The following is a 25,672-nucleotide window of genomic DNA, read 5'->3' on the forward strand; positions in this document are numbered from 1 at the left end:
GATGAGTGGAGAACACGAGCAGCACACAGCTCGATGGAGCCACCACGAACGGCAAAAGCCGCGCCCAAAACAATACACAACAAACTGACGGCAGCAGCTGCCATATTTAATGACCAAAACGAGTCGTTTTGAGACTATTGACCCGAATGACCGCGACAAACGCAGCACACCACAAATCGGGGACCGCCGAGAAGGCCGGGGCTCAGACATCAACCGCAGGGCGGGCCGAACCTCGGCGGTTCACACCGGCCCTGACCGGGCCAAATATCGCCGTCCTGTCGCTCCGGGGGCAGGATCAATGTCAGCGCTGCCAGAGGGCTGACGGGCCGCGCCAGTGGCGGGCCAGGGACGCCACGCCAGCGCCAGCGCCGTGCGGGGGTGTCCAACCGGCGCTGCCGCACTGCGGACACGCGAGGCCGGTGCCGGTGCAATGCGGGGTTATCGGCCGTTGCCATGCACGGGGTGGCCGGCCAGGGCTGGCGCGGTACAGGGGTGTCCGACCCGTGCCGGCGCTGATGCGCTGCCAGGGGTGGCCGACCGGCGCCGTGGCAGCGGCCACGAGGGCGCCACACCGCCGCCGGCGGCGCCAGGGCTGGGCGGCGCCGCTGCGCTCAGGTGGTCGCCGAGTGGAGCCGCGGCCGGCGCGCGCCGCCCCGCGGCTCGCTGCTGGCCGAATCTGGCGCCTCCCGCAGCGCCACGTTCTTCTCCAGCCAGTTGGCCACCTGGACGACACACCGCCACGGCGCAACGGTCAGCTCTCGGTGAAACCAGACAGCTCACGGCAACACAGACCTGCCCCTGTAGCGCCGGCGCTGCTGCTAAAGGTCCAAGTCCAGCAGACCGGGAGTCGGGTCACGTGGAGACGGACAACAGGCAACCGGGCGCCTTATCAGACGTTTACGTTAAGACCACCGGCGGTAAGCGAGTTGAAGGCACTGTCGGTAACCTCCTACATGTGGAACTCCATAAAGTAAGCGGGTATTTACCGTGCCTATTTTTGGCGGAGACAGCAGCCAAACGTAGTTTGCATAGAGTTCTAATTGCCGTCGTGCCGGGAAATTGTCGGTGTAACGACATAAAACACCGCACACAACGCACACTTAAGTTTACACAGCACGAACGACCCACTCCGTGAGCATTTCAGCTTCGCCAACTACCAACCAAAGGGCAACATGGAAAACCCAGCTGAAATAAGCGCTGCAACAAATGAGCCACTGAGAACATTGTCAGAACGAGCTGTATTAGACTTCCTTTGTGGGCATCTTTCGGCGCTCTCCTTCTCCCGGGAGGCAGCGCCGAGTCCATCGTCACTAACAGCCGGCCATTGAAACCGAAACGTCCGTTTAAACACGCCCGCCGCGCCAAGGACCGGCGGTCCTTTGTGCCGCCGGGGAGCAGGGAGGGGGGGGGGGGGGGGAGCGGGGGCTGTGACCTAACCTCGCGCGTGCTCTGCACCAGGTCGTCGACAGACGGCAGCTCGGGCAGCGGCTCCATCCTGTTGTTGGGCAGCGAGCCGTTCCTGCGGCCCAGCTCGTAGGCGCCTGACGGACACGGGCGAGTCGTCAGCGGCCCGTCACGTGCCGCGTCAGCGTGCAGACCCACCGCTCACGCACCCCGCACATTCACGCTAATCAGCAGGCGCGCGGGAGCGGACAGCGCGAGTCTGCAAAAACGGAGACGCTCAGCGGCCGCGGTTTGTTCGATACGACGCGGCAACAGTGTGCGATGCTGAGCAGCAGAACTTATATCGATGTGCCGAACGACACGACACCCCTCGCCAAAGCGGCAGCGCTGCGGGCTGGGCCGCCATGCTATCACGGCTGGCAGAGCCGCTGATGCCATTGGCCCCCACACGCGTCACATACGTAACCTAGCTGCCCGCGGGCCGAGGGCGTACAGGCAGGCACCCCTGGTGATGGCTCAAAGCGAGCTCCGGCTTCGATGCGGGCTCACGGTGAGCCGACGCCGGGTCTTGCCCGGGCGCCAGCCGGGTCCGAGCTCCAGACAGCGCCGGAGCCGCACACCCGCGCACCAACACCCCGTCCAACCGCGCCGCTCTGGGGCGCGCGCGCGCGGAGCGTCCACTCACGAAGCCGGTCGGGCTCAGGCGAGGGCAGCGCGAAGCCGAGCCGCGGCGCCTCGCCGTTGCCCGGCGGCTCGGGCCGCGCCGGGCGGTGCGGCGCGGCGCGCGGCGAGCGCGCGTCGCACGAGCTCAGCGAGGAGGTGATGCTCGGCAGGCGGATGTCGAGCGCCGAGCCGCGCCCCGTCACCACCTGAGGACAAGGCAACCGTCAGCAGACCTTCAGCGGACCGTCAGCAGACCGTCAGCTGATCATCAGCGTACCGTCCGCGGACCGTCAGCGGACCGGCGGCCGCCCGGCTGACGACGCGAGGCGACCAGGCGCGCGCCGCTGCGAGCCGGACTCGGTCGCTCGCTTGCCGCTTTTCACGACGGCAACAATTTACGGCGAGACGTGCGACGAGCGGGAGCAAGTGCACGTTTCGCATGTTCGCGAACGCTGCGGTGCCGCCGCGGGCACATACCCCGACGCCTCCGCACGACGAGCTCAGCCGCGCGGGCGGGCGATTCGGACGACCACAGCCGGGCCACCAACGAGCCGGAAATCAGCGTGACGGCGCACCGTTACCGACAGCAGCCATTCTCACAGATAATAGCCCGCCTGACCTTTGGCTGAATGCGGGCCGTCGCTTTAAGAACGGCGCTAGCATAACGGCCGGGCAGGCTGGCACAGTGACCGAACAGGCGAGGAGCGGGACGGCGTGACGCAGCGATCGAGCGGAGTGGCCGCCCGGCGCAGCAGCCCGGCGGAGGTACGGGCGACACCGCGACCGGTGAGAAGGCCTGGCGCAGTAGCTGACGGTCATCAGCGCCAGCGACCAGGGGCAATGCCGCAACCACCGGCCTCAATCCTCAACCTTAGCCCATACCAGCGCACCGCCGAGACCTGGCAGGATCAGCTGGGCAGCGAGTAGTGCCTCACCTTGTGATTCATGCAGTAGAGCTTGGTGGTGATATCACGGGCGATCATGGTCGAGAGGACGGTGGCCAGGTAGGGCTCCTTCACGAACAGGTACTCGATGGCCGAGCGGTGCCAAAAGATGTAGCGGCACTGACTGGCAGCGATGATGGCCACCTGAGACAGACGCGGCTCGGCTCAGACAGCGCCCCCGGCTGCCGCCCGACGGTCGCGGTACGCCAATGGAACAGACCGGCGTCAGCCTTTGGCTGAATTCTCTGTCACAGATGACCGGCCCTCCACTCGCGCCGGCGCGCCTCAGCGCTAATGTAGCAGTGCGTCCTAAGAAAGGCGCATCGCGTCACGCGTCGTATTCCTTTTAGGAAGGAGGCACTTGACTTACACGACTTCCCTTTACAAGACAGACTTCTTCAATACACACGCAGGCGGCTTACATGACACGTTGTGACCTCTCAGATGCGCCTCCTTGATGTTCTTTCGACCTTCGATGTCTTTCCACTCATCAAGGCACCTTAAACAGGCCACGCAACATGCGGCATTCACATCACTCACTACCGACCTATCTCGCGGCCCGCCTACCACGCACCTTAAACTTCTCCTCGGCGGTGGCCTTGGTCGACTCAAACTCGGGGCTATCGAGGAACTGGTTGGACCCGATGCTGTGCAGGAAGCTGTTGTCGGCGAGCACGTTGCACTTGCCGGCCAGCAGCACGCCCAGTCGGTCGGTGCGCGTCAGGTTCTGCAGGGCGTACGCCTCGCCCGCGTGCAGCGTCACCAGCTGGGCGTGCTCCGGACTCACCAGCTTACGGAACAGCAGGCGCGGGCACCTGAGGGCCGCAGCGGCGTCACACGCGTCTGAGACTGAGGCCAGGCGCCTCAGCGACCACACGCGTCTGAGACTGGGGTCCAGGTGCCTCAGCGATCACACACAGCGGAGACTGATGCCAGGCGCCTCAGCGACCACACGCAGTCTGAGACTGAGGCCAGGCGCCTCAGCGACCACACGCGTCTGAGACTGAGGCCAGGCGCCTCAGCGATCACACACAGCGGAGACTGAGGCCAGGCGCCTCAGCGACCACACAAAGCGGAGACTGAGGTCAGGCGCCTCAGCGACCACACGCGACTGAGACTGAGGCCAGGCGCCTCAGCGACCACACACAGCGGATACTGAGGCCAGGCGCCTCAGCGATCACACGAGGCCGAGACTGCTCCCGGCGCCTCAGCGACCACACACAGCGGAGACTGAGGCCAGGCGCCTTAGCGACCACACGCGTCTGAGACTGATGCCAGGCGCCTCAGAGACCACACGCGACTGACAATGGGCTAGAAGCCTACAGTGACCATCCAAGACTGGGAATAAGGTCAGGAGTCTCAGTGACCACACCCGGCTGGCACCGCATCAAGCATCTCAGTGACCACACGAGACTGACACTGGGCCAAGAGCCTCAGTGACCACACGCGTCTGAGACCAGACCAGGCTCCACGGCGGCCTCACGCGTCTGAGACTGAGACCATACGCCACAGTCGGCACAAACATGTAAGACTGGGACCACACACCACACCGGCCGCACGCGACTGGGGCAGCGAGCGCAGTCGGAGACACGCACTCGCACCACGAAGTGTGAGGGCAGTGGCAGTGCGGACACGGCGAGGAGTCGAGATAGTGATCAGAGCGATCGCCAAGGAAACCCGACACAAGCCGAGGCCGCGCACGGCACGACGGGGGCGCCCGAGCCAGAGGGACCCTCGCGACGCACCCGCAGCGGCTCGAACAGCGTCTTGTAGAGCTCCTCCAGCTCCTGGTCGAACTTGACCGGGCGCATCTGGTAGATGATGTGCAGCACCTGGCCCATGTTCAGCAGCACGAACAGGAAGTTCCAGGTGAAGATGTCCGGCGCGCAGATGACGTTCCAGCCCCACATCGAGTACAGGAAGAAGCCTGGCGACAAGCGGCCGGCCGCGTTAGGCGGTCGGGAGCTCAGGCCAGCCCAGCCTGTCAGCCAGCCGCCAGCCTTCAATGCACGCTGTAGGGCTTTCCGCTCGAGTCGCACGCCTGATAGGACCAACTATGGATCGTTCAAACGCAACGGTTCAGCCTCGTATCCAGGATACCTGGGGGAGCAAAAACAATGCCCGAAAAGTTGAAACTTAAAGAAGCCTATAGATTTGCGTCAGCAGTGCGTAGCGAGATTTTATTTGAGCCGCAGTGTCGTGTATAGTATAACGACGTTGGGAAGTCCTAGCACCTGAGTAGGCGGGAAGGGGGGGGGGGGGAGCTGATAACGCAACTGGGAACCCGTTCCTCTGCAGGAAGGTCCGGCTAGGCGAAGGCTCGGGTCAGCTTTTAGCCATAGGTAACATTTACTCCGGTACTAAGCTGGATGCACTGATGCAACATTATTTCTGCAACAATGTATGGACATCGGCTATCATGTATGACACAAGGGCAGCACTGCTACATGTGGGTGGAGCCGCTGGAACGTAATCCATACAGTCCTGCGTGGCATGAGTGTGGAAAATAACACTGAATATGTAATGATTCGCCTACCCAGCAAACCACAGAGCGTCCTTGGATCATCATACACACTTCACAAATAGCATGACCGCCGTTCAATTGCACCGCATACCCATCGGATATACTCGGCGCACATCATACAACACATGTTACTGACGCGCACGCGCGTTACATACGCAAAAATAGACCCCCCCCTAAAAAAAACAACAGTAGGAGGGGCTAGTGGCTACACCGGTTCCTAGCGGAAGGATCTTACACACAGCGTGGACACCTTGGGTGGTGTGGGGGACGTTGACAATGACAGAGCATGCGAATTCGATACGACCGCGTTCCAGAGAGCTGACAGAGGGTGACACTGAAAACACTACGACAGAAGGTGGCACTGACAAACCCTCCGGCAGAGTGTGACACGTGTGGCGCTGATAAACCGTCCAGGAGTGTGGCACTGACAAACTCTCCGACACAGGGTGGCACTGACAAACCCTCAACAGAGGGTGGCACTGACAAACCTTCCAACAGAGGGTTGCAGTGACAAACACCCCGACAGGGGGTGACACCGACAAACCTCCAACAGAGGGTGGCACTCACAAGCCTTCCAACAGAGGGTGGCAGTGAAAAACCCTCCAACAGGGGGTGGCACTGACAAACCATCCAACAGAGGGTGGCACTGACAACCTTCCAACAGAGGGTGGCAGTGACAAAACACTCCGACAGGCGGTGACACCGACAAACCCTCGAACAGAGGGTGGCACTCACAAACCTTCCAACAGAGGGTGGCAGTGAAAAAACCCTCCAACCGGGCGGGGGGGGGGGGGGGCACTGACAAACACTCCAACAGAGGGTGGCACTCACAAAGCTTCCAACAGAGGGCGGAAGTGAAAACCCTCCAACAGGGGGTGGCATTGCAACGCCCTCCAACAGAGGGTGGCACTGACAAACCCGCCGCAGACGTCAGGCGACGTCCGCGGCGATATATATCGCATGCGTCGTTTACGTCCCCGTCGGCTATGATGTATGGCCGGGTTATATATTGCATACGTCGTTGGGAAGTCCTAGCACCTGAGGAGGCGGAAGGGGAGGAGGGGGGGGGGGTTGATTGCCAAACCCTCCATTAGAGGATGGCACTGACAAACCCTCCAACAGGGGGTTTGTACTGACACATCCTCCAACAGCGCGTGGTGCTGACAAACCCGCCGCAGATGTCGGGCGACGTCCAACCCCGGCCGGGGGGCCGCTCCCTGCTTTGCATCTCCCAGAGCGAGACAGACGCCCAAGATCACGGCACAGCGCCGTGGGTCCGTAACCCTTTTAAGGCGTCGCGTTTCTCGCACAACAGGGCGGAATCCTACCACATCGGACGTCCACAGCGTGGCTTTGCACGGCGCCCGGCAATGTTGGCCCTGTCTGGTTGCTAGACTCAGGCTGATCAGTTTCGTAGTTGGGCAGACTGTGACGTCACGTCGGGGGAGACGCTCACGCAGCGTGCTGTCGTCAGCGAGCCCGCGTGGTCCCAACGCCACGCGAGCGAACAATGAATGAGGCTGGGTTTACAAAGTCTTCTTGATCTGGAGGCTGAGCTGACCAGCGTGCGCGTGGCGTGCTCCTGAGGCGCGAAGGCCATCCAGAGGCCAGCTGGCGACGTCCAAGCGCGGGTCTGACCTGATCCGTGGCAGCTAAATCGCATCTACTCTTTTAGTTTGCTCTGTCCAATCAACGTTACAAATATAGAACCATAATCTATGTAACAAACATGGGCGGTAGTACAACGAATCTATACATTATCAAAAACGTCAGATTCATTAAAGCTACAGCCTGACTTAACTTAATAGTCGCAATGATAGCTGATAGCCTATGGTGTCAACCAATAGCGGATCCAATGGTGAAAATAACTGTAATGGGAAGCCACAGATGACATTTTACTAGGGTAGCGAGTACCATCCTGAGGTGGAGCCATGTCAGATAGCATTTCAGTCATTTTTATGTGAACCGTAAGGCGCTTCGTTGACAGGATGTAACTGGATCTGCCTGATTGCTTACATCTAATTTGCATTACGCCTCTATCTCGTTTGGATCATCTTTGGCTTACATGCTCGCGCATGCCAACAAGTCGCCTAGACGGCGCGTTCCATGCCACTATTTATGACCGAGGGATGCCATTAACTAATGCGTTGTTCGTAACCACTATCGATGACATCCATTGCGTGATTATAACCTCATCAGGTGAATGTACGCGTACACTGCTTATGCAGCTCCTATGCACTCCATTATGCAGCTCCTAGGGCATACACAGATCACGCACTACACACGTACTGTCTTTGCTCTACGACCGTCATTATCGCAGGTATTTCTTGCGCGACGTGATGGCCTCGGCCATGATGTCGTTATTTACACTGCGCGGAATGGCAGCATCGCCGGTGGGCCGGCCGTTCTGCTCGGCTCCGCACCAGCCGACGTCAGCCGACGCCGCCGGCGCTGCGACGTGCCGCCGCGGGCCACGTGGCGCCGGTGCCGACAGTAGCTACCCATAACCCGGTGCCGCGTGTGTCGGGCCCGTCGGCGGGGCGTGACGCAGCTGGCCCGTCCGGTGCGTGCCGGCCGGGTGGGTGGATGGGCGACGGAGCGGGTCGACCGCAGCCAAAAGCCGCGTTTTCATCGGCCGACAGCAACCATCTCCCCTTCGCGCACTACCGTGCGGTACCATTTGAGACATCGCGACGACGCAACATGCGTCAGTTGCTACGCGCTGCGGAACAACGCGCTGTGTGCATGCCATCGCACGGTCTGTGTACGTCTAACGTATGTCTGAGATAGCGACGAACACAAGACTCAGGCGAGCGGAATATCCGTTCGCACGGTAACATGAAATTATGAAGGCAAAGCGAAATGACGACGGCGTAGCACACACCACAACTTCACTTGCAGCAGGGGCCTTTAATAAGATACACAGACGGCATTAAGACCCGCCTTAACCTCGCTTGTCACACAGCCGAACAAGGAGTTAAATTTCAAACCATACAAAAGCAAATGAATATGCCGCTTTCACAAAGATCCGCGCATGACCAGACCCCCAGCCATATTTCCATCTGCTAAAAGACGTAAACATCTATGAGCGGCGACATCGTAAACAAGCACGCAGCCTCATAAAGTGGAAGCATAAACCAATTTGACACCAATTTTAGGTACGTGGCGCGGACTTCCCATTCGTACACTTCTAGCTCCGACAAAGTTTTTATCCACAAATGGCATAAGAATTAAAATCCGATATAAAGTAGGCTTGCTCCAGCTTTACATGCGTCCGTGGAACAAGCCATTGCTTTTGCAACGAGTTTCGATTTTAATGAAAACACGTCGGATGGTCAATTACCGCACGAAAACACCGAGTCTGGCATTTTTGTTCGATATCACACGATTCTAGAAGATTCTAGACCCTACATTCAAACACCGAAACCAAATGTGCAGGGCCCAGGAGCAATCTAGCGCACCCGAGCAGGGTAACAGATAGGGTTCCCAACAAGTGCAAAGGACCCTCTATTTAAATAGGAAGTACCCATGGCGCACTCTGGAGGGCCCCGAGCGACCGAGTGATGATGATGATGATTGGGGTTTTAGGGCGCGTCGACAGCGACCGAGGGAGCCCCAGTAGGTTAACACATAGGCCCCAGACCAGAGCGTAAGGCCCTTCGCAAGTAACAGAGGCTTGGAAAGGTCCTAGACCAGCGTAGAGGACACATGAGCATATCGTGAGTGCACCAGTAGGTTAACTGTGACCAACGTGAAGGCCCCCTGAGCAAACAAGAATACCCCGCCATATCAACATATGCCCCCCCTCCCCGGCTCGAGCGTATAGAGCGTTCCGGACGAATGAAAAAAATCCTTGCTAGGTCACTGGAAACGGTTTCATTGACAATGAGCACCCAGCACATAAGCAGGAAGAGCCCCAGCAACAGCACAGGGCCCCGGGCAAATGCAAATAAATCAAAGGCAACGTGGGAGGCTCCTTAGCGATGAGGCTGACCCCGCAAGTGGCACATAGGGCCTCAGAAACGGCGTGGGGACTCTGGACAGCGTAAGCAGTCTTTAGACCTGCCGATCACCACCCTCTCAATCAGTGAATAATAAGTTTAATCTACTCGCGGGCCCTTCACCTCCACTACAGCTGTTATTGGTCGCCTGGAAGCCCAAAGACGTTCAATGTTATTGCGTTCTATGTAAAGACAATGCGTCTGTTCGGCCAGGTATGGGGCCCCTCGGAGCCGATGAGCTCCTTCGCGGCCCAAGGGGGGGGGGGGCATGACGCCGTGCCCCCCCCCCCCCCCACTGGATGTGCCCCTGCTGGGTAGTGCAGAACAAAGCGTGAACGGTGTAATTTGGACTGGGATATAATAAAACATGTTTTTCCCTATTGTCTTGACAGTACTACAGTGGCACCACCCACCGCCTTCATTAGACGCGACCATGGGTGTAGGAACTGGGGGGGGGGGGGGGCAACGGGACCCCCACTTTTCAAGGTGGGGGGGGGGGGGGCAGCAGTGTTAACTACCGCCCCCTTTCAGATTAAGGTCGTGGTTGGCTTACTTCTGCACTAAATTACGCATACATGCCGACTTACCTAGTTCACCACCCATCTTCCTCAAGATGCGTCATCTTTTGTCGTTTGCTATGAGCCATCGCCTAGAATCACAACCGCAGGACCAACACCACGCGGCCCACGGAGACTGCAACGCCGGGCGTCAAGACTGTTGTTGCTGACTTGCGAGCGTGCATGTTTAAAACCATATTACATAGCTTTTATCAGTAATTAATTCTGACCGACTCTTGAATATTTTAAGACGAAGGTGGATTAGCCATGATAATACAAATTTGGGACATTTCATCTACAATCTACGATCAGGGAGTCCTCAATATCTCTGAAGAACATATACAAATATGAAACTGGAGCCTGCGTGACAATTATTGGACCACCTGCAGCGATCAGGGATGCTGTTGCGTCAAGCACGCCTCCTGTGCTGATCCGGGGCCGACTGCACGGATCAGAAGGCCTCCCGTGTCAGGGAGGGGAACCATATGATACGGCATATCCTTCTAAGGACGTCTGGAAAGACCAGGGGATCCCGCCCCGTGTCACCAGAACGACAGCCAGAAGACGCTTCGCGATGGGGCGGAATGGCTCTTCAGCCCTCGACTAGAAACGGTCATGTGCCCCTGGTGTTCTTCTAAAGGGGCCCCTTGCCGAGAAGGAAATAAAGGGTCTCAATATTGTTGAATTGGGGGTCGAAATGAGCGAAAAAAAACGAACAACACCATCCCATGTTTGCCTGAGAATGTTCATTTTTTCCGAATGGATTAGTGACACAACTTACATCAATAGGTTTGAACGTGCCCGCCCGCAACCACGACAACAAGGACAGCGATGGCCTGGGTCGCAGCTTCCGTAAAACCGAACGGCGTCGGCTACTGCAAATGCCACCAGACGGCGGGCACCGTGCTAATCTGTCTTCTGGACAGATAAATAGTTACAGAAACAGGAAAAACAGAGACTCTACCTTAACTCTTCCATTTCCACCGCCACTTGGCGGCGCTTTGGGGGCCAATCCGTTCTTATCATCAGAATAAAAGCCGCGCACGTGAAATATGTACCCAACCTGCCTTCTAAATGTAAGATTTGATATCCTAAAGCGTTAAAAAGTACCTCTTTCGGAAGCGTCATCATTTGCGTCCACCCGTTGGTCACAACTTTGCATTAGTTGCTGAGCCGACGCTGCGCGGCCTATGGAGACTGCAACGCCTGTAGTCGAGGTTTCTGTCGCTAGATTTACGAGCGCACATGCTCAAAACTACGTCACATAACCTGTCGCTAAGTCACTAATCGATTTAAGTGTTTAAACATAATTATCTCAGAAGTGTCATCATTTTCATCTACCTGTGGACCACGACTAAAAATTAGTCACTTGGCTAACGCTCCGAGGACTATGGAGACTGCAACACGTGGTGTCGAGGTTTTTGCTGAAATTGGCGAGCGCGGGTGTTAAAAAATCATGGTACATAAGTTGTATCACTGTCAAAACCACGTTACACACATTGTTGTCGATTCTGACTGAACGTTGAACGTTTTCAGACGTAAACGGCTTGACCATGTTAATGCACATTGTTGACCGCTCGATCTACAATCGAATTTTCATCGTCAAATTTCGATCAAGCATATTGATCTACAATCTACCTTCGCAACGTCTAATGTCTTGGAAACGAGATAAAAATACTAACAACGCTTCGGAATTCTATTGTGGTAGAAAAACCGTAAAAGCTAGTAAACTTGGCTTAAAAAACATTAAACCGTTATAAATTCAGGGGGCCGGTGATTTGTTCTATGCGGTCGTTCAATGCCTGATTTCTGTACTTTGCTGGCTTCAAAATGCAAACAAAATTGATCTCACGGTAGCCTCTCGTTTCTGTTCTGGTTACGACGTAAAAATAACAATAAAACGAAGAAAACCGTGTCCCTTGTGAACAAGTGAGCTATATCCGGGGATTTTTTCTGAGGGGGGAGGGCACCGTAAGAGGGGCTTTTGTCAACCCTGTGTTCCCACTTGGCAAGGTTCTGGCTACGCCCTTGCCTACACACAAAAGCAGATCAAGTCGTCTACGTTGACTGATGGGCAACCAAATGTCTGTTGGGCCAGTTCATACCTAAGGCAGGCAGCTTGCCAGAGGCCTTTTTCTGCGGTGGTGTGATGTTAGGAAAGATAATTGGGGATGCTATTGCAGGTGTCCAACATATGTTTTGCACACCAAATACCAGTAACACTGATCTAAAAATACGCAACAGAGTAGCCATACGATCAGTTCGCAGTCAGTCATGCGGGAGACAGCTGGGCCAGGACAGTGGCCGCCGACAGCGGACGGGAGCAGGGCCCTGGCAAGGAATACATGGCAGAACGGCCCTCATTTTATGGCTTGAATTTAAAGGAAAATCTCCTGTTTTATGGCTTTTGTCACACTTTTGGTGGCAGATTTGAGCTTCGAATTAGCCTACGTCTGAAATGCTGCGACAAGTTTTATCTCCTGAAAAACAGCTAGCGAAATGAAGGCGCATGCAAGATCTGTCGCACTGCGAGCCATTGACTCACTTTCAAAATTCTCACCAGCGTATTCCCAGGCCGTATTTTGGCATCTACCCTGTGGAGGCAGATGCCTCCTCAATGACCCAAAATGCCTGCCCGGTCGTGGAATTTCGCCTCCCCAGGAAAGGCAATGTTGGAATGGACGAACAGTACTGGGAACCTGAATAGGATTATTTGCCGAATGACATAGATGAGTCGCATAGGCGAGATTGTGCACCAGTGATAAACAGCTCTAAATGTATATCTCTAAATGTATATCAGGTAGGCCATAATTTGAACAAAGAGCGATAACAAACTCCATCTCTACCCCCGCCCCCCTCCCCCCGGTCATCGGGCCTGCTTTCCACAAAAAGTTCCTGAAGTACGCCGTGAGCTTAGCCCCCACTTTTTGGAACGTTCCCGCATCTATGGGCGCAACTAGTCCTGAGATTTCACTAGAGCATGTTTTTAAATATGTCCCAAAAGTGAGACACTCCCTTTAAAGGGCGTGTTCCACATTTGTATGGTGGTTTGAACTGAAATGGCCACCATGGAGATCATTCGGTGTAGTTCACAGCCCTGCCCTTCGTAAGATTTAAGCCCTTCTAGCTCCTGAGTGAGATACCCGCCAAGATATGGAGACCATTCCGGGGAGACTATTTCAAGTATTTGTGATGGCATCCACGATGCCATCACAATGCCATTCCATTGGCCATGCGGCGATCAAAGCTACGAAAAACATAATCCTCGAGTCGTTCATATCTGGCGTTCATGAGCACGATTATTGACGACCAGTCCAATATCTGAAACATTGACTCTGGTCGTCAATTAGCTGTCAATCAATGTTGTACAAGGTACGATGAGGTAATCAAGCAATGACGGATTGAGGAGGATATTTACTAAACAGATAAATTGTACTATCTGCAGCACCCTTCTTCATTAAGAAACATACTAAAACTTATAAATCAGCTTATAAAATCATGTCTCACGCTTGCTCCAATATCTTACAATGTGGAACATTCCCTTTAACCTGCGCCCTACCGGGGATTAGAGACAACAGCGTCCGGCCGGGGAGGGGAAGTCGACCTCTGCCTGAGATCCCCAACTTCCAGACAACCGCGTCCAGCCGGGGAGGGGAAGTCGACTTCCCCCTGGGATCTCCAACTTCCAGACGCCGTGCAAAAAGAAAACAAAGATGATCGTTGTGACGGTCCAGTCAAATCATGAAAAATGCACCCCAAATTGTTGACGGTTAAAATGTGAGGTCATCAGAGGTCACGAAAGGAAAAATGGTTGCTCTGACATATGCACTTAAAACTTATGTCAGCATGTATGTGTGTGTGTGTTATTGGGACTTCACGACGCACTCAGCTGCTGAGGCTATATGGCGTCGCCTGCCTCTCACCCTGGCGGGAAGGGCGGGCACCGCGGGAGATGTCAGCACGTCGAGACGGATATATAGGGAACAGTAGTAAACCCTAATATGCATGGCCCATTCCGCCTGTTTTCGTTTCCCCACAAGGGGCAGGTTAGGTCAGGTCACCGTTCAGGATTGGTATACCGGTAGCAGTCGTATAGCAAAAAGTGTCAAAGACGATACGGTTTTGCTTTCTTTCACGATGTGCTTTTAAATTAGTTTAATTCATTAGGCTAACAATATTATCTCAGACACAAAAATACTAGTTTTACGTTGACCTGGAAGCCAGCTTATCACCGTAGATCAAACTCATAAGACATCCAAATGAAAAATTCAAAGTGCTAACTGGGTGCTTAGTGACCAGCACAATGCTTTCCTGAGGTCAAAAATGGTGTGTTGTACTTCATCGGGTACTCAAGATCGTATATCTCTTACATACACCATGCATAGTCCCTCCAACGCTTGGTATTTGTGACAAAAATGAGAACGGGCACGTTGGTACATGAAATTAACGTCATAAGCTTCACAAACACACTATAGACGTAATAACACTCGTCACACTCGTCCATTCAGCCTCTCCGCTACTGAAAACGGGTCACTGACCTTGAATGACCTCATATGGCCTTGCATGCCCTCACGTGACCTGTTGTGACCTCTCTATGCATTGTAATAATACAACATATTTTCCGTTCAAAGTTCGAATTCGGCGGCCAAGTTGCCTTATATCGCCGTCTGTTTTGAGTTCAGCATGCGTTTTGAGGAAGGCACCCACAGAGGTAGGCCATAATCAAGGCTACTGTCTTGTAATCTCTGGTCATAAGATGGATGCACACGTGAGTTAGTACCTTGTTCCTCATATACACAACGCCAAAAACCACACAAAAAGCATCATTTACGAAAGATAGCATAAATTGACCTCACCAAGGTCACCAAGCTTGCCTTTTCCGCAAAATCTGAAATGTAAATCCGTAGTTACCATCATGCTCTATTACTTAAGTGACCTTCAGAAATGGCAAACAACGCGCACAAAAAGTGATGTGCAGTTTTTTAAGCTGACCTCTTTGACCTAACCTAAGTGGCTGACCTTGGCATATCAAAACTTCAAATTTACAAAGGATGTCCAATTAGTCGCTGCAAGCGTTCGTTTATAAGCTGTGCCCCAAAAATCGTGACGGTGGGGAAAGTGTAAATCGTGGGGTAGGTGGGAAGTTGACTTCCCTTCAGCCGCGCGTGGATTAAAAAGGGCATGGCTGTGAGATGAACTGGAATGATCTACAAAATGGCTATTCCAGCTGAAAGCCCCATATCAATGCGAGACACTCTCTTTGAGGTCTTAAAACATTACAACAAACTAAGCACGTTTTACAACTCAGCCTGAGCGTAGCGTCACGCAGTACCAATACCCTACCCTGGTAACGCTTTGGTTACCCTCCATCAAAACCCTCCCTCTTCCATACGCAGCGCAACATATGGACGGCCCCTGCCTGCCCCCTATGTCACGGGCCATCCAAAGGCACTTGATTAAACAACCGATCACAAACTCCTTATTTCCACCGACTCTTCGCGCTCGGCGACGACCAAACCCATACAACTTACGTGATATGAGAACGCATTCAGACCCAAGCTCACATCCGTTCACAGTCACGCTGCAAATCTCGCGCTCTGGCGGTTTATCTCCACGCAGCTCACCGCCAGCCGCCGACGTCCCCACCATGCACGCACAGGTCCCAAGGGCGCGGTGCACGCCGGCGGCGGTGGCCCGACTCTTACCCAGAATGAGCACAGCATGCAGCACCAGCAGACCGCGCTGCGAGTTAGGCGACACGTACGACACCAGGAAGCAGCCGTTGGCCAGCTGGAAGAGCAGGTGCTGCGGCTCGGCCCAGAGCGGGCAGCCCGCTCCGTCCGCTGGTGGCACGCCCGGCGGCAGTTAATGAGGGGGGCACCACTGAAGGGGCACCACCAAAGAGGGGACACCACCGGAGGAGGCATCACCATTGGTGGTGGGAGGCACCACTGGAGGGGGCACCACTGTAAAACAACATGACAGAAGCAGATATTACAGTATCCTACTACATGCCTATGAACATGACAGATAGCATGTTGGTAAAAAAGAAAAGTTGGGTAAAATACAACAGAACCTTCACTACCATGCTCCAATGACAATTGTTAGCATGAATGAGGCAGAACATACTGTCACCCAGGATGAAGTGAAGCAGCATGTACAATTTCTGGGGCTGGGGGGGGGGGGGGGGATATGGCCCAGATCTGATGTGTAAGCATGAATACAACCTTTTGCCAGGTAACTTTTTTGAACATAACCAGGTGTTACTAAGCCCTGAGGGGAGATGTCTGGCCATCAGCCACACATGCATCACAGCCTACCAGTGTCAAAGTAAGTGAGCTAACAAGGTATGACAAGAGTGATGTCAATTCTCATCTCAATTGCTCCATCTGTGTTGAAAATGAAGGTGTCAATGCCATGTCAGTGCAATATGATGTTTGGAGTTTTTACATTTTCCTACCTTCTGTGCTGTTTCCAGCCACATGGGCTTCTGTTGTATTCTCCCACATGGCCATGCCAGCATCAGTCATAGTGATGAGCATCAGATTGTCTGAAAATACATACTAGATGTCAGACATATCAGGCTGATAATCATGGGTTTGACAATGCATCTAAATGCCACTCTTTCACTACCCAACCCAACAAACCCAAGATATTGTCCACATCTCAAATATAACTCAAATCATGTAGGAAAGAAAATGCAGCCACTCCATAGCCCACAGGAGAAGTGCTAACATCCAAACAAGCCAATGCAACTGCACTTGCAAAGTTTGCTGCTGGTACACTGTGCCAGCTAAGATGTTTAGTAACACTCTCCTTTTTAGTTAACAGATCAAAACAGTTATTTTGTGGATAATTTCATAATTATGAAGGAAGGTTTATCAGGAGAACATAACAAACTACTCCAAAAAGAGGCAGCAAGGTCAAAATGTCCACATTGCATCACAGTAGTGCTTTTAAGTTATTGAATCTGATCTGTCAACTTGTTACACTATGCAAATCAGTAAAACTCATTCTGACAGAAGTGTCACTGCCTTAAAGCATTCTTATCACCACTCAAACTATGCTCCATCATTTTACACCATTTAAATTATCAACAAAGAACAGCTGGTCTTAATTTTTTGCCAGTATCTGAGGGTCCCATTTGCATGCAAACATTCAGAATGTTCTGTGCAACAAACTTAAGCAATCAATGCCTCAATAAAGCTAGCTGAATGCTTTTAAGCCACAGGTTGTATGATTTAGAACCTTGGGAGAGTTTTCCTTGCAGGATAATGGATTGGATATAATGAATTTACATCCTTAGAGTGGTCAGAACAATTTTCCACACATGCAGCAGACTTAACCAAACTCCAGTTTATGATGCTGAATCATGTGCTGGAGGTCACCACTTGCCACCTAGGATTTTTTTAAAGGCAGAATTCATCCACTTAAATATTACTGGATGTAAACAAGATGTTCTGGGCTGATGAAGATTTCCTAGGTTGAATATCAAGCCTCATCCTGATAGAAGGGAAGGGCAATGCAAAGCCTTTCTGAGGCTTTCTGAGGACGCTTCCCTGGCAAATCACACAACCAAACAGTACCATCTAAAACAACCATCACACATATTTGTTTGCATTTTTTGATACCAAAACATGTCCTAAAACTTCCAGTATCTGAGAAGCAACTGGTGGTGGAGGTGATGCAGCAACAACCATGCATCCTTATGGCAGCCCAGCCCAATGATGACTTACACATGGTGGGACAACATGGTCACACTAGTGGACCCTTACACTATAATATAGGTTAACACATAAAATTACATACCATTGTGCTCAACATTAAAAAAATACATGCCTGTTTAGGTTTTGTGTCATTGCAGGGTATTTTCTCATATGTAAGGAGATGTAAAACTGAACTTTGACTTGACATAATGGGGCCAATCATTGTTTTACAACCATAAAACTGATTACCAATCACAAATTTCATTTATAAATCCAATGACGTTTGCCACCAAATCCTTTGCATACACTTTTTAACTTTACCTTTGACTGATCACCCTTACCGAATCAGAGCCATGCATCAATCTCCATAAATCCTTCAACCTCCGACCCATGCTCGCTCCCAAAGCTTCACACTACAACCTGCGCAACGCCAAACGCGCATCCGCGCATTGGAGTAACTGAAAATGTATCTTCGTTGAGATACTGATACAGCTGAATACCGACCTACGGCCACTTTATGACGTCACTGTTGAACCAAATTAAACGCACCAGCGCCATCTCTGCTAATCAGGTTTGCTTCCATCATTTTAATTGGGGAGGGGCTGAGTTCCCCAGCAAAATGGGGACAAATGGTTAAAAAACCGTTGACAACCGCATGTTCTGAGCCTGTAAGACCAATCGACTTCGACCCTTCACCATTCGATGCTGCTGGGTCTCTCCAAAAGGTGATGACCTGTGGGGCCAATCGTCACAAAACCTCCACCAATCGATGCATCATAGCCGCTACCCATCCTGTACAAAAAATACCCTGCCCTGTATCGGACTAAAGGTTGCTAAAAACGTCCAAAGCCACATTTACTGCAGACAACCCCCATATTCCGAGCTTTTGAAATCGATCAGCACGAAACCCTTGCCAATCCATGCGCCATGGACGATAAAATGCATTTCCAGATAATGATCACCTTCGATCAGGTCAAAGGTCACATAAAAAACGCCAAGAACAGCAAAACAACAGTTTGCACAAAACCACATGCCCAGAGCAGATGTGATCGATTACCACAAAAGATATCAACTAATACACTACAGTCAAGTTTATCTTTACCAGAAGATGGTCACCTTAGCTCCAGGCAAAGGTCACTAATAGCTTGCCTACAGTCAATATTGGCGGTTTTGCGCCTTTCTGGTGACCTTAAACCTGACCCAGGGTTATCACTCGGAGCGAAAAAGGATATCGACAATGGCGCGCCGATTGGTGGAGGTTTTGAGAAGATCTGTTCTATAGGTTTGGAGCATGGAGCTGTCTGCACAAATATTTTTCCTACTGTGTCATTTTTGTGACATTTGACGTTACCAAATGTCACAATCTTCTGGAAAGGGTTTCTGTTGACTTAGCAACATTGAATGGTGAAGGTTTGGTGGTGATCTGTCTCATGGGTTCGAAGCATGAGACAAGTAACAACTACGTTTGGACATGTTTGAATAAAAAATAACACGTCGTTCAAACCCAGGTCGGATTTCCTTTATGCTGATCATGCTGCTACTGAAATAAATGAGCCATTGATTTATTCAACCGTGCTAGGAGCGTTACATATTGATGACATCTCCGGATATAGGCAGAATTTGCCAAAGTTGAACTTCGAGATGCATTTCATTAGCGCGGCCGGCAACATGCCATCGCTTTCTCTTTAGCCGCTCACTGTAACTGGAACCGCAGACCGCACACCGAAGAAGCTTTATTGCTGTGAATCACTTGCGGCGCACGCAATGTCCATGGATGCATTTTGTATGTACTACATTAGCGCCATCTGTGGGCATGCTGAGAAACGCTAGTTGACAGTCTTTTACAGATTTTGGGACGGGCAATCGGAAGAACACACGTGGCGCGAGCGGGCGGAACCTTAGCAGTACTTGATTAGAAGGGACTGGTGCGGACTGAAAGTGGGTGTGCTGTGGTGTCGTTGGTATGGCGTTTGCGCAGTCTGCCTGTGAATGGAAAGGGGAGGGTAACGCAGCGGAGCATTCTGCCGTCAGGAACTCGCGAGGTCTCTTGTAAAGCGCTGCACGCGGCGCGCCACCCTAGACCAAGAGATGCCTTGAGTGACACGTGTATTATCAACACACAGCCAAAGGCAGTGTTCAGTAAGCACAAAGCTTGCAAATGCCCATCAAAAGACACCACAAGATGCCGTGACTGACGCATTTATTATCAGCACACAGTCACAGCGGTGCTCACTACGTAAAAAGCTAGAAAATGTCCATCAAAAGGTGCTTCGCAGTTAGTGGCCGGAGCGAGCCATGGAAATGGTTTTCATGCAAGTGACAACCGACTATGTCGGGGCACACAGAAGCAATGCATGCAAAAACAGCGAGCATCACACACAAAGTTGGATAAGTTCACTTCACTTGCTTATTGGCAAGTAGAGGCCTCGTATTGCAATCATTCATAGCGTTCAAACCGATGCGCGAGTATTGCTTAGAAGTCTGCAATTCTCCCGAAACGCGTTTCAGGTTCGAACGCGGTTGAATCACTGCAGCTTTACCAATGCAGACTTCAGAAAGCGGAGATAACCACGAGACTCATCACAACCCGTGTCTTTTTAAAGACTACGACAGTATCACCTGGTAGGGAATCCAGTTTTGACTCAGTACGTGGCCGTGACTACGCCCGCAAAGGGTCTTTGGGTCACGCAAGCAAGCATCTCGCAAAAAGCTCGTTACTCTTATCTTATTCTTATAAAACATCGCACGATAAACTGACTCTGAGTGGAAAACACAGGGGCGAAAGGGCTTCCAAAGTGTGTGTGTGTGTGAGGGGGGGGGGGGGTATTTTGAATCGTGTCCCGCCACTTAACACCGTTTGGCTGCTCGATTTTTTCGCAAAATATAGCTGTAGGGATGGCGGGGGGGGGGAGAGGCCATACCCCTGTTCCTAAACTGCTACCACTGTCCCTACATCATGCTACCACACAGGGGCACACAGGGCCTGGCAAGGATGATTTAATCATCACACCTTGTTATCACTGAAACAACACAAGATTGAAGTTAATTAATACAAACGCCCGCCCCGCGCCAGCTCTGGCGGAGGTCGCGAGCGATTAAATATTGCTCTGAGATCCCGAACTCTGCAGATCTACGCACATCAGATGGGTTGGAATCCCCCAAGGCTCCTAGACGCCACCGCAAAAGGTTGCGAGCGACTGAGTATTGCTCTGACATCCCCGGCTCTGCAGATCTACGCACATCAGGTGGGTCGGAGTCCCTCAGAGCCTCTGGACGCCATCGCATGGTGTGACCTCGCACCCACCGGACGCGGGGGCAGCAGCCGGGAAGGCTCTGCGCGTGCCCGTCAGAACACGGGGATCTTGTTGCGAGGCGTGGCGAGCAGGTCGTCGTCCAGGGTCAGGATGCCCATCAGCAGGAAGAACAGCGCCGTCGCCGACAGGAAGTGCCACACGTCGTGCGCGTCAAAGAAGCCGAAGTGCACGCAGTGCGCGTTGGCGGTGCGCGACAGCGCGGCCGACTCCTCGGTGTTGTACGGGTTGTAAAAGACGAAGACGACTAGCGCCGGCACGACGGCGGCCAGACCCATCAGCAAGAAGGCCACGGAAAGGCGAGAGGGGCTCTCACGGTAGCGCAGCTTCTTCATCCCGAAGTAGTAGGCGATGTAGAGGCCCGAGTTGAGCGTGAAGAAGAGCAGCGCGTACATACTAAAGTCGCTGAAAGCGCTGGGCGCCACCAGTCCTACGATGGCCAGCGTCAGGTTCATCAGCAGGTTCACGATTGCGATGCGGCGCGTGCGTTGGTCGGCGGTGGTGCGCCTGCACACCGGCAGGAAGCAGCCGACGTCGCCGCGCAGGTACATCTGGACGGCCCAGAGTGTGCTGCCGGTCATGTGCACCAGCACGACGACCACCCACCAGGCGTAGGAGCGGCCGGCCAGGTACTGGAGGGAGCCGAGCAGCGTGATGGCGGCCACCAGCAGAGCCGGCGTGTAGTGGAAGCGATTGGTCACCCCGCGCCGCGTCTGGAACACCTTGGCGCCCAGCGCGCAGTACAAGTAGTAGATGAAGAAGAAGTCGATGTCCGAGTTGCGGCTGTTGGGGCACACGTGGTACAGACCGCTGGTGAAACCCTCCAGCATCAGCGCCGCGCCCAGCGACGCGAACAGATCGAAGTCGTGCGGCACGCCGCGCGGCGAGGCGGCGCCGGAGCTGGCCGCCGCGTACACATGGCGTTGCGCGCCCACCGCCAGCAGGAAGCCCACGCCGGCGCCCACGTACGGCACGTTGGAGATCACGTGGTTGAGGTCGGGCAGGTCTCCGACGTCGTGGCTGCACAGGTCGTTGCGGTAGCAGGCGTCCATGTTGCCGGAGCGACGCTCTGACGCTAGGTCCATGTACACGCTGTTGACGCCGAACGCCACGATGAGCAGGGCGCACGTGAAGAGCACGCTGGCGGGACTGAGCAGACTGCCGCGCGTCGCCGCCGGGCGGTCTTCCTCGTGGACCATCCACTCACCGGCGACGCCTTCCGCCGCGTCGCTGGCCTCGGCCCCCTTCACTGCCTCGAGCTGCGAGAGCACAATCCAGTCCGCGTAGCGCGATCGCAGCAAGAAGCTCATGCCGCCGATCAGCACGAACGCGACGGCCAGCAGCACCGGTGCCGCGGCGTACGAGAAGTCGGCGTGGTGCTCCGTCACCAACAAGCGGACGAGCTTGCGCCGGTCGCCGGTCGCGTTGCGATCGCCGTCCGGGTAGCAGGCTTCGTCGTTCTCGTGCACCAGCGTCGACACGAAGAAGCCGTCCGGCAGCTCGTCGCGGTGCACGATGGTCGAACCGCAGGCGGTGAAGGTCAGGTAGCGCGCCCCGGCCAGCATCTCGGCCGGGGTCAGCGTCAGCGGGCACGTGGGCCGCTGCAGCGCCATCGTGCCGCACGCGCCCGGGTCGCCCTCGGCCTCCTCGGCCAGCGGCTCGCCGCCGCCGCACGAGGCGGTGCCGCTGGTCGCCGTCACGCGCACGGCGCGCACGTTGCGGGTCGTCCGGCCAGCGGTACTGGAACACAGACGGCGTGGTTGGCGTGACCACGATCGCGCGCGGCGGTGCACCCTCCTTCAGGAACCACGTCGACTCGTTGAGCACCGACAGCTTAAGCTTGTAGCTGTAGATGCTGGCGCCACGGCCGAGCCCACCGCCCGCCCCCACCGTCACGAAGCACGCATCGCGCGCCAGGGACGACGGGCACAGGATGCGCGACACGCTCATGGCGGGCGAGGCCTCGGTGCCGCGCCGGTCCGACTCGCTCGGCGGCAACATGAGAGTGTAGCCGCCCTTGCTGTTGCGCACGCTGACGGTGAGGGGCGCGGCGCTCGACGGCAGTGGTTGGCCCACCGCGTGTACGTGCAGCTTCATGGAGCCGGCCGGGCCGGCAGTGTAGTAGGAGCCGCGTAGATGTGCATGTCGCGAGAGCTGAGCTGGCCCGACACGACCTCATTCAGCGGCAAGTGCCTGGTCGCCTCGGCGGAGAAGAAGCTTCGGGGCGTGATCTGAATTCCATATTGGCGATACGGGACGTCCTCAAAATCCTGTTCATCTAACTCGTCTTCGATTGTTGAGTTGGAGTCAATTTGAGCTCGCACAATGGCGTTTATTGCTATCAAGTAGAGCAGACCAGCACATAAATTCTTCATGCTTGTTTTCTTACAGCACAGAAGAAGCTGTCTTCTTGGATTCCTGCCCTGCAAAAAATCAGCAGTCAATGTATGGCAATTTGCACATTTGTAGGCATTATTAGCAAAATTGACAGCTTTTACCATCACTTCATGCTCATGGGCTGTTTATGCACACTGAACAGTGAGCCCATTACTTAAGATTCAGCATTTTCACTGCAAATTGGATTGGTTTCATCCAATCTAATCAGCATCTTAACTCAAGCCAGGTGGTGGCAAGTTTGTTTTGACCAAGTTCACTTGGTGGTTGTTTGACTGTTATCACTTTGGAGGTGAAAGATCTAATCTTCCATACACATCTTCAGGCAACTGGCATGGGATTTGCACATCCATGGTATAGGTAAGAGGCAAGACCACCCATTGCTATCAAATTGAGGATGAGGATGAAGTAGAAGAAGCAGATTTATCTTAAGATCTGTCCTGAATTGCCCAGATAGCTTCAAAACTAGTTGACGCAACAGGTCAGCAGGAATGCTTGTTTGCAAGGATGGTCTCCAGACATGTGGATGGGTGTGATACAACCTGCATTCCAGGATGTGAAATATGCTAATGCTCCTCCATCCATTGATCAAATCTAGGGGGTGGTCCAATCACATAAAAACCTCTTAAGATAGCAATGAGATCCACTTTAAAATATATACCGTGAATTGAGATGTTTTGTGCCTTGTGGTACACATGTGATGAATACATTTGACACAACTTAAATTCCTGGAATAGAATTTATACCTAAATTAAAAAATAGAAGTTCCAGGATAAGAAGAGAAACTTACCTGCCTTCCAGACTGAAACTGGGGGTCATGAGTACAACAATATCCAGGTTGGAATATATAAGGGACCTTTTGAAAAGCAGGCCAAATTCTAGGGAGTTTTTACATGGTTAGGATAGGAGACCACTGAATCTGCTGACACCCTAGGAAAAAGTCAGTGGCATACCACCCTTATAACAAAGCTAAAACTGAGCCAAATTTTGCCTATATATGGCCAGCTTGGAAAAAAAACATTCACAGCTCAGGACAAGTATACAAGTGCAGTGATTATCCCTGAACCTCATGCTCATGTGCTGCAAGCTCTGGCTGGGCCACACCATACTGAATTTGTATGTAATTTTTTGTCAAGTTTGTAGTGCTCTGGCCAAAGATTACCTTGTGGCAGGATCAGAATTCACTACCATTGGCTGTTTATGTACTGTCACTGGTGCCAATCATGCACCAAACTGAGCCTTTCTGATTAATGACATACATGCACTTAAATTGTTGCCACAATGGCCATGGCTGCGCGGAACATGCTTGGTGCAATAAGCCTCTTGCAGTCTGGGTACATGGGACATTCCACCACCTGGGTGGAATTATCACATCGTCCCCCACGTCAAATAAAATCAGTCCTCACCTGCCAGCCTTCACCACTTTCCCACTGAAACCCCTGGCGCTAACTCTGGGGCCCTAGAACTAACTTACGACATCCCAATTACGCAACGTCCCTCGGGCCAAGACCCCACACGCTCCTTGGGCTTTCCCCACGCCCCCCGCCCCGCCTGTTGCTCAGCTCTAGCGCCCTGGCATGTTGCCCCGCCACCGCCATGCATCGCTTCCGAAGCACCAGCGCAAGGCCATTCGTATGTATCTGCTTGGCAACGGCGAAGCGGCATGTGACGCGGTGTACGAATGTGGCGCAGCAGCCCGCTGAAATGTTATTTGACTGCCCGAAAATACACCACGGACGTAGTGCAAACACCTTACATGAATAGGGACTGCTGCCAACTCCGCGGAGCTTTATCCCTCGCCATTCAGATTAGTTTTTGTTCTCGGGCCTTGAGCGGTACGCTTGCCTGAAGTTTGATGATAGAGTACCGCATTCACAAGGTCTAGCTCGTTTGTTGCATTATTCAGGTCCATGTACTTGTTACATGTATGGGTACAAATATTTCTGAAGGTTTCCGTCTCTACTTGGAGTTAACACCAGGGGTACATTTATCTTTTAAGTACAAGGGGCGTCGTTTCGCGAAATGGGTTGCGTGGGAAGGAGGGTAAGCGCTGGACAATGAAAATAAGGGAACCTGTCTAGAACTACACCAAGACGGTGGCGGTGTATCCGGGGGGGGGGGGGGGGGGGGCGGGGGGCAGCGTTTTGAAGCCGTAGCAATGTGTCTTT

General features: G+C 53.4%; 2 protein-coding genes and 1 long non-coding RNA gene across 3 annotated transcripts; all 3 read right to left on the reverse strand.

The window, feature by feature from the left end:
- Positions 1 to 676: 676 nt before the first annotated feature.
- Positions 677 to 2,149, reverse strand: LOC119103711 (uncharacterized). The gene is made up of 3 exons (XR_005094802.1): positions 2,090 to 2,149; positions 1,438 to 1,541; positions 677 to 722 (listed from the first exon to the last, which is right to left on the reverse strand). It is a non-coding gene; the product is annotated as an uncharacterized LOC119103711 (long non-coding RNA).
- Positions 2,150 to 2,183: 34 nt separating this feature from the next.
- Positions 2,184 to 18,257, reverse strand: LOC119102952 (popeye domain-containing protein 3-like; the record flags this gene model as incomplete). Its single annotated transcript, XM_037226402.1, has 7 exons — positions 18,141 to 18,257; positions 16,554 to 16,643; positions 15,799 to 15,936; positions 4,755 to 4,938; positions 3,586 to 3,826; positions 3,003 to 3,155; positions 2,184 to 2,273 (listed from the first exon to the last, which is right to left on the reverse strand). Coding segments are annotated over exons 2-7 (888 nt in total), but the record flags the coding sequence as incomplete, so codon positions are not given.
- A 1,561-nt stretch (positions 18,258 to 19,818) lies between these two features.
- Positions 19,819 to 22,702, reverse strand: LOC119103969 (SID1 transmembrane family member 1). Its single transcript, XM_037227679.1, has one exon. The coding sequence runs from the start codon at positions 22,673 to 22,675 to the stop codon at positions 21,146 to 21,148; it is 1,530 nt and encodes a 509-aa protein (XP_037083574.1). The 5' UTR covers positions 22,676 to 22,702; the 3' UTR covers positions 19,819 to 21,145.
- Positions 22,703 to 25,672: the final 2,970 nt, after the last annotated feature.

Source organism: Pollicipes pollicipes, unplaced genomic scaffold, assembly GCF_011947565.3.
Source record: "Pollicipes pollicipes isolate AB1234 unplaced genomic scaffold, Ppol_2.1 Scaffold_5724;HRSCAF=6776_pilon_pilon_pilon, whole genome shotgun sequence".
In the NCBI taxonomy this organism is placed as follows: Eukaryota; Metazoa; Arthropoda; class Thecostraca; order Pollicipedomorpha; family Pollicipedidae; genus Pollicipes; species Pollicipes pollicipes.

Coding starts and splice junctions, on each gene's coding strand:
- LOC119103969 (XM_037227679.1), bottom strand. CDS start 22,675: ATGCTGGCCGGGGCGCGCTACCTGACCTTCACCGCCTGCGGTTCGACC.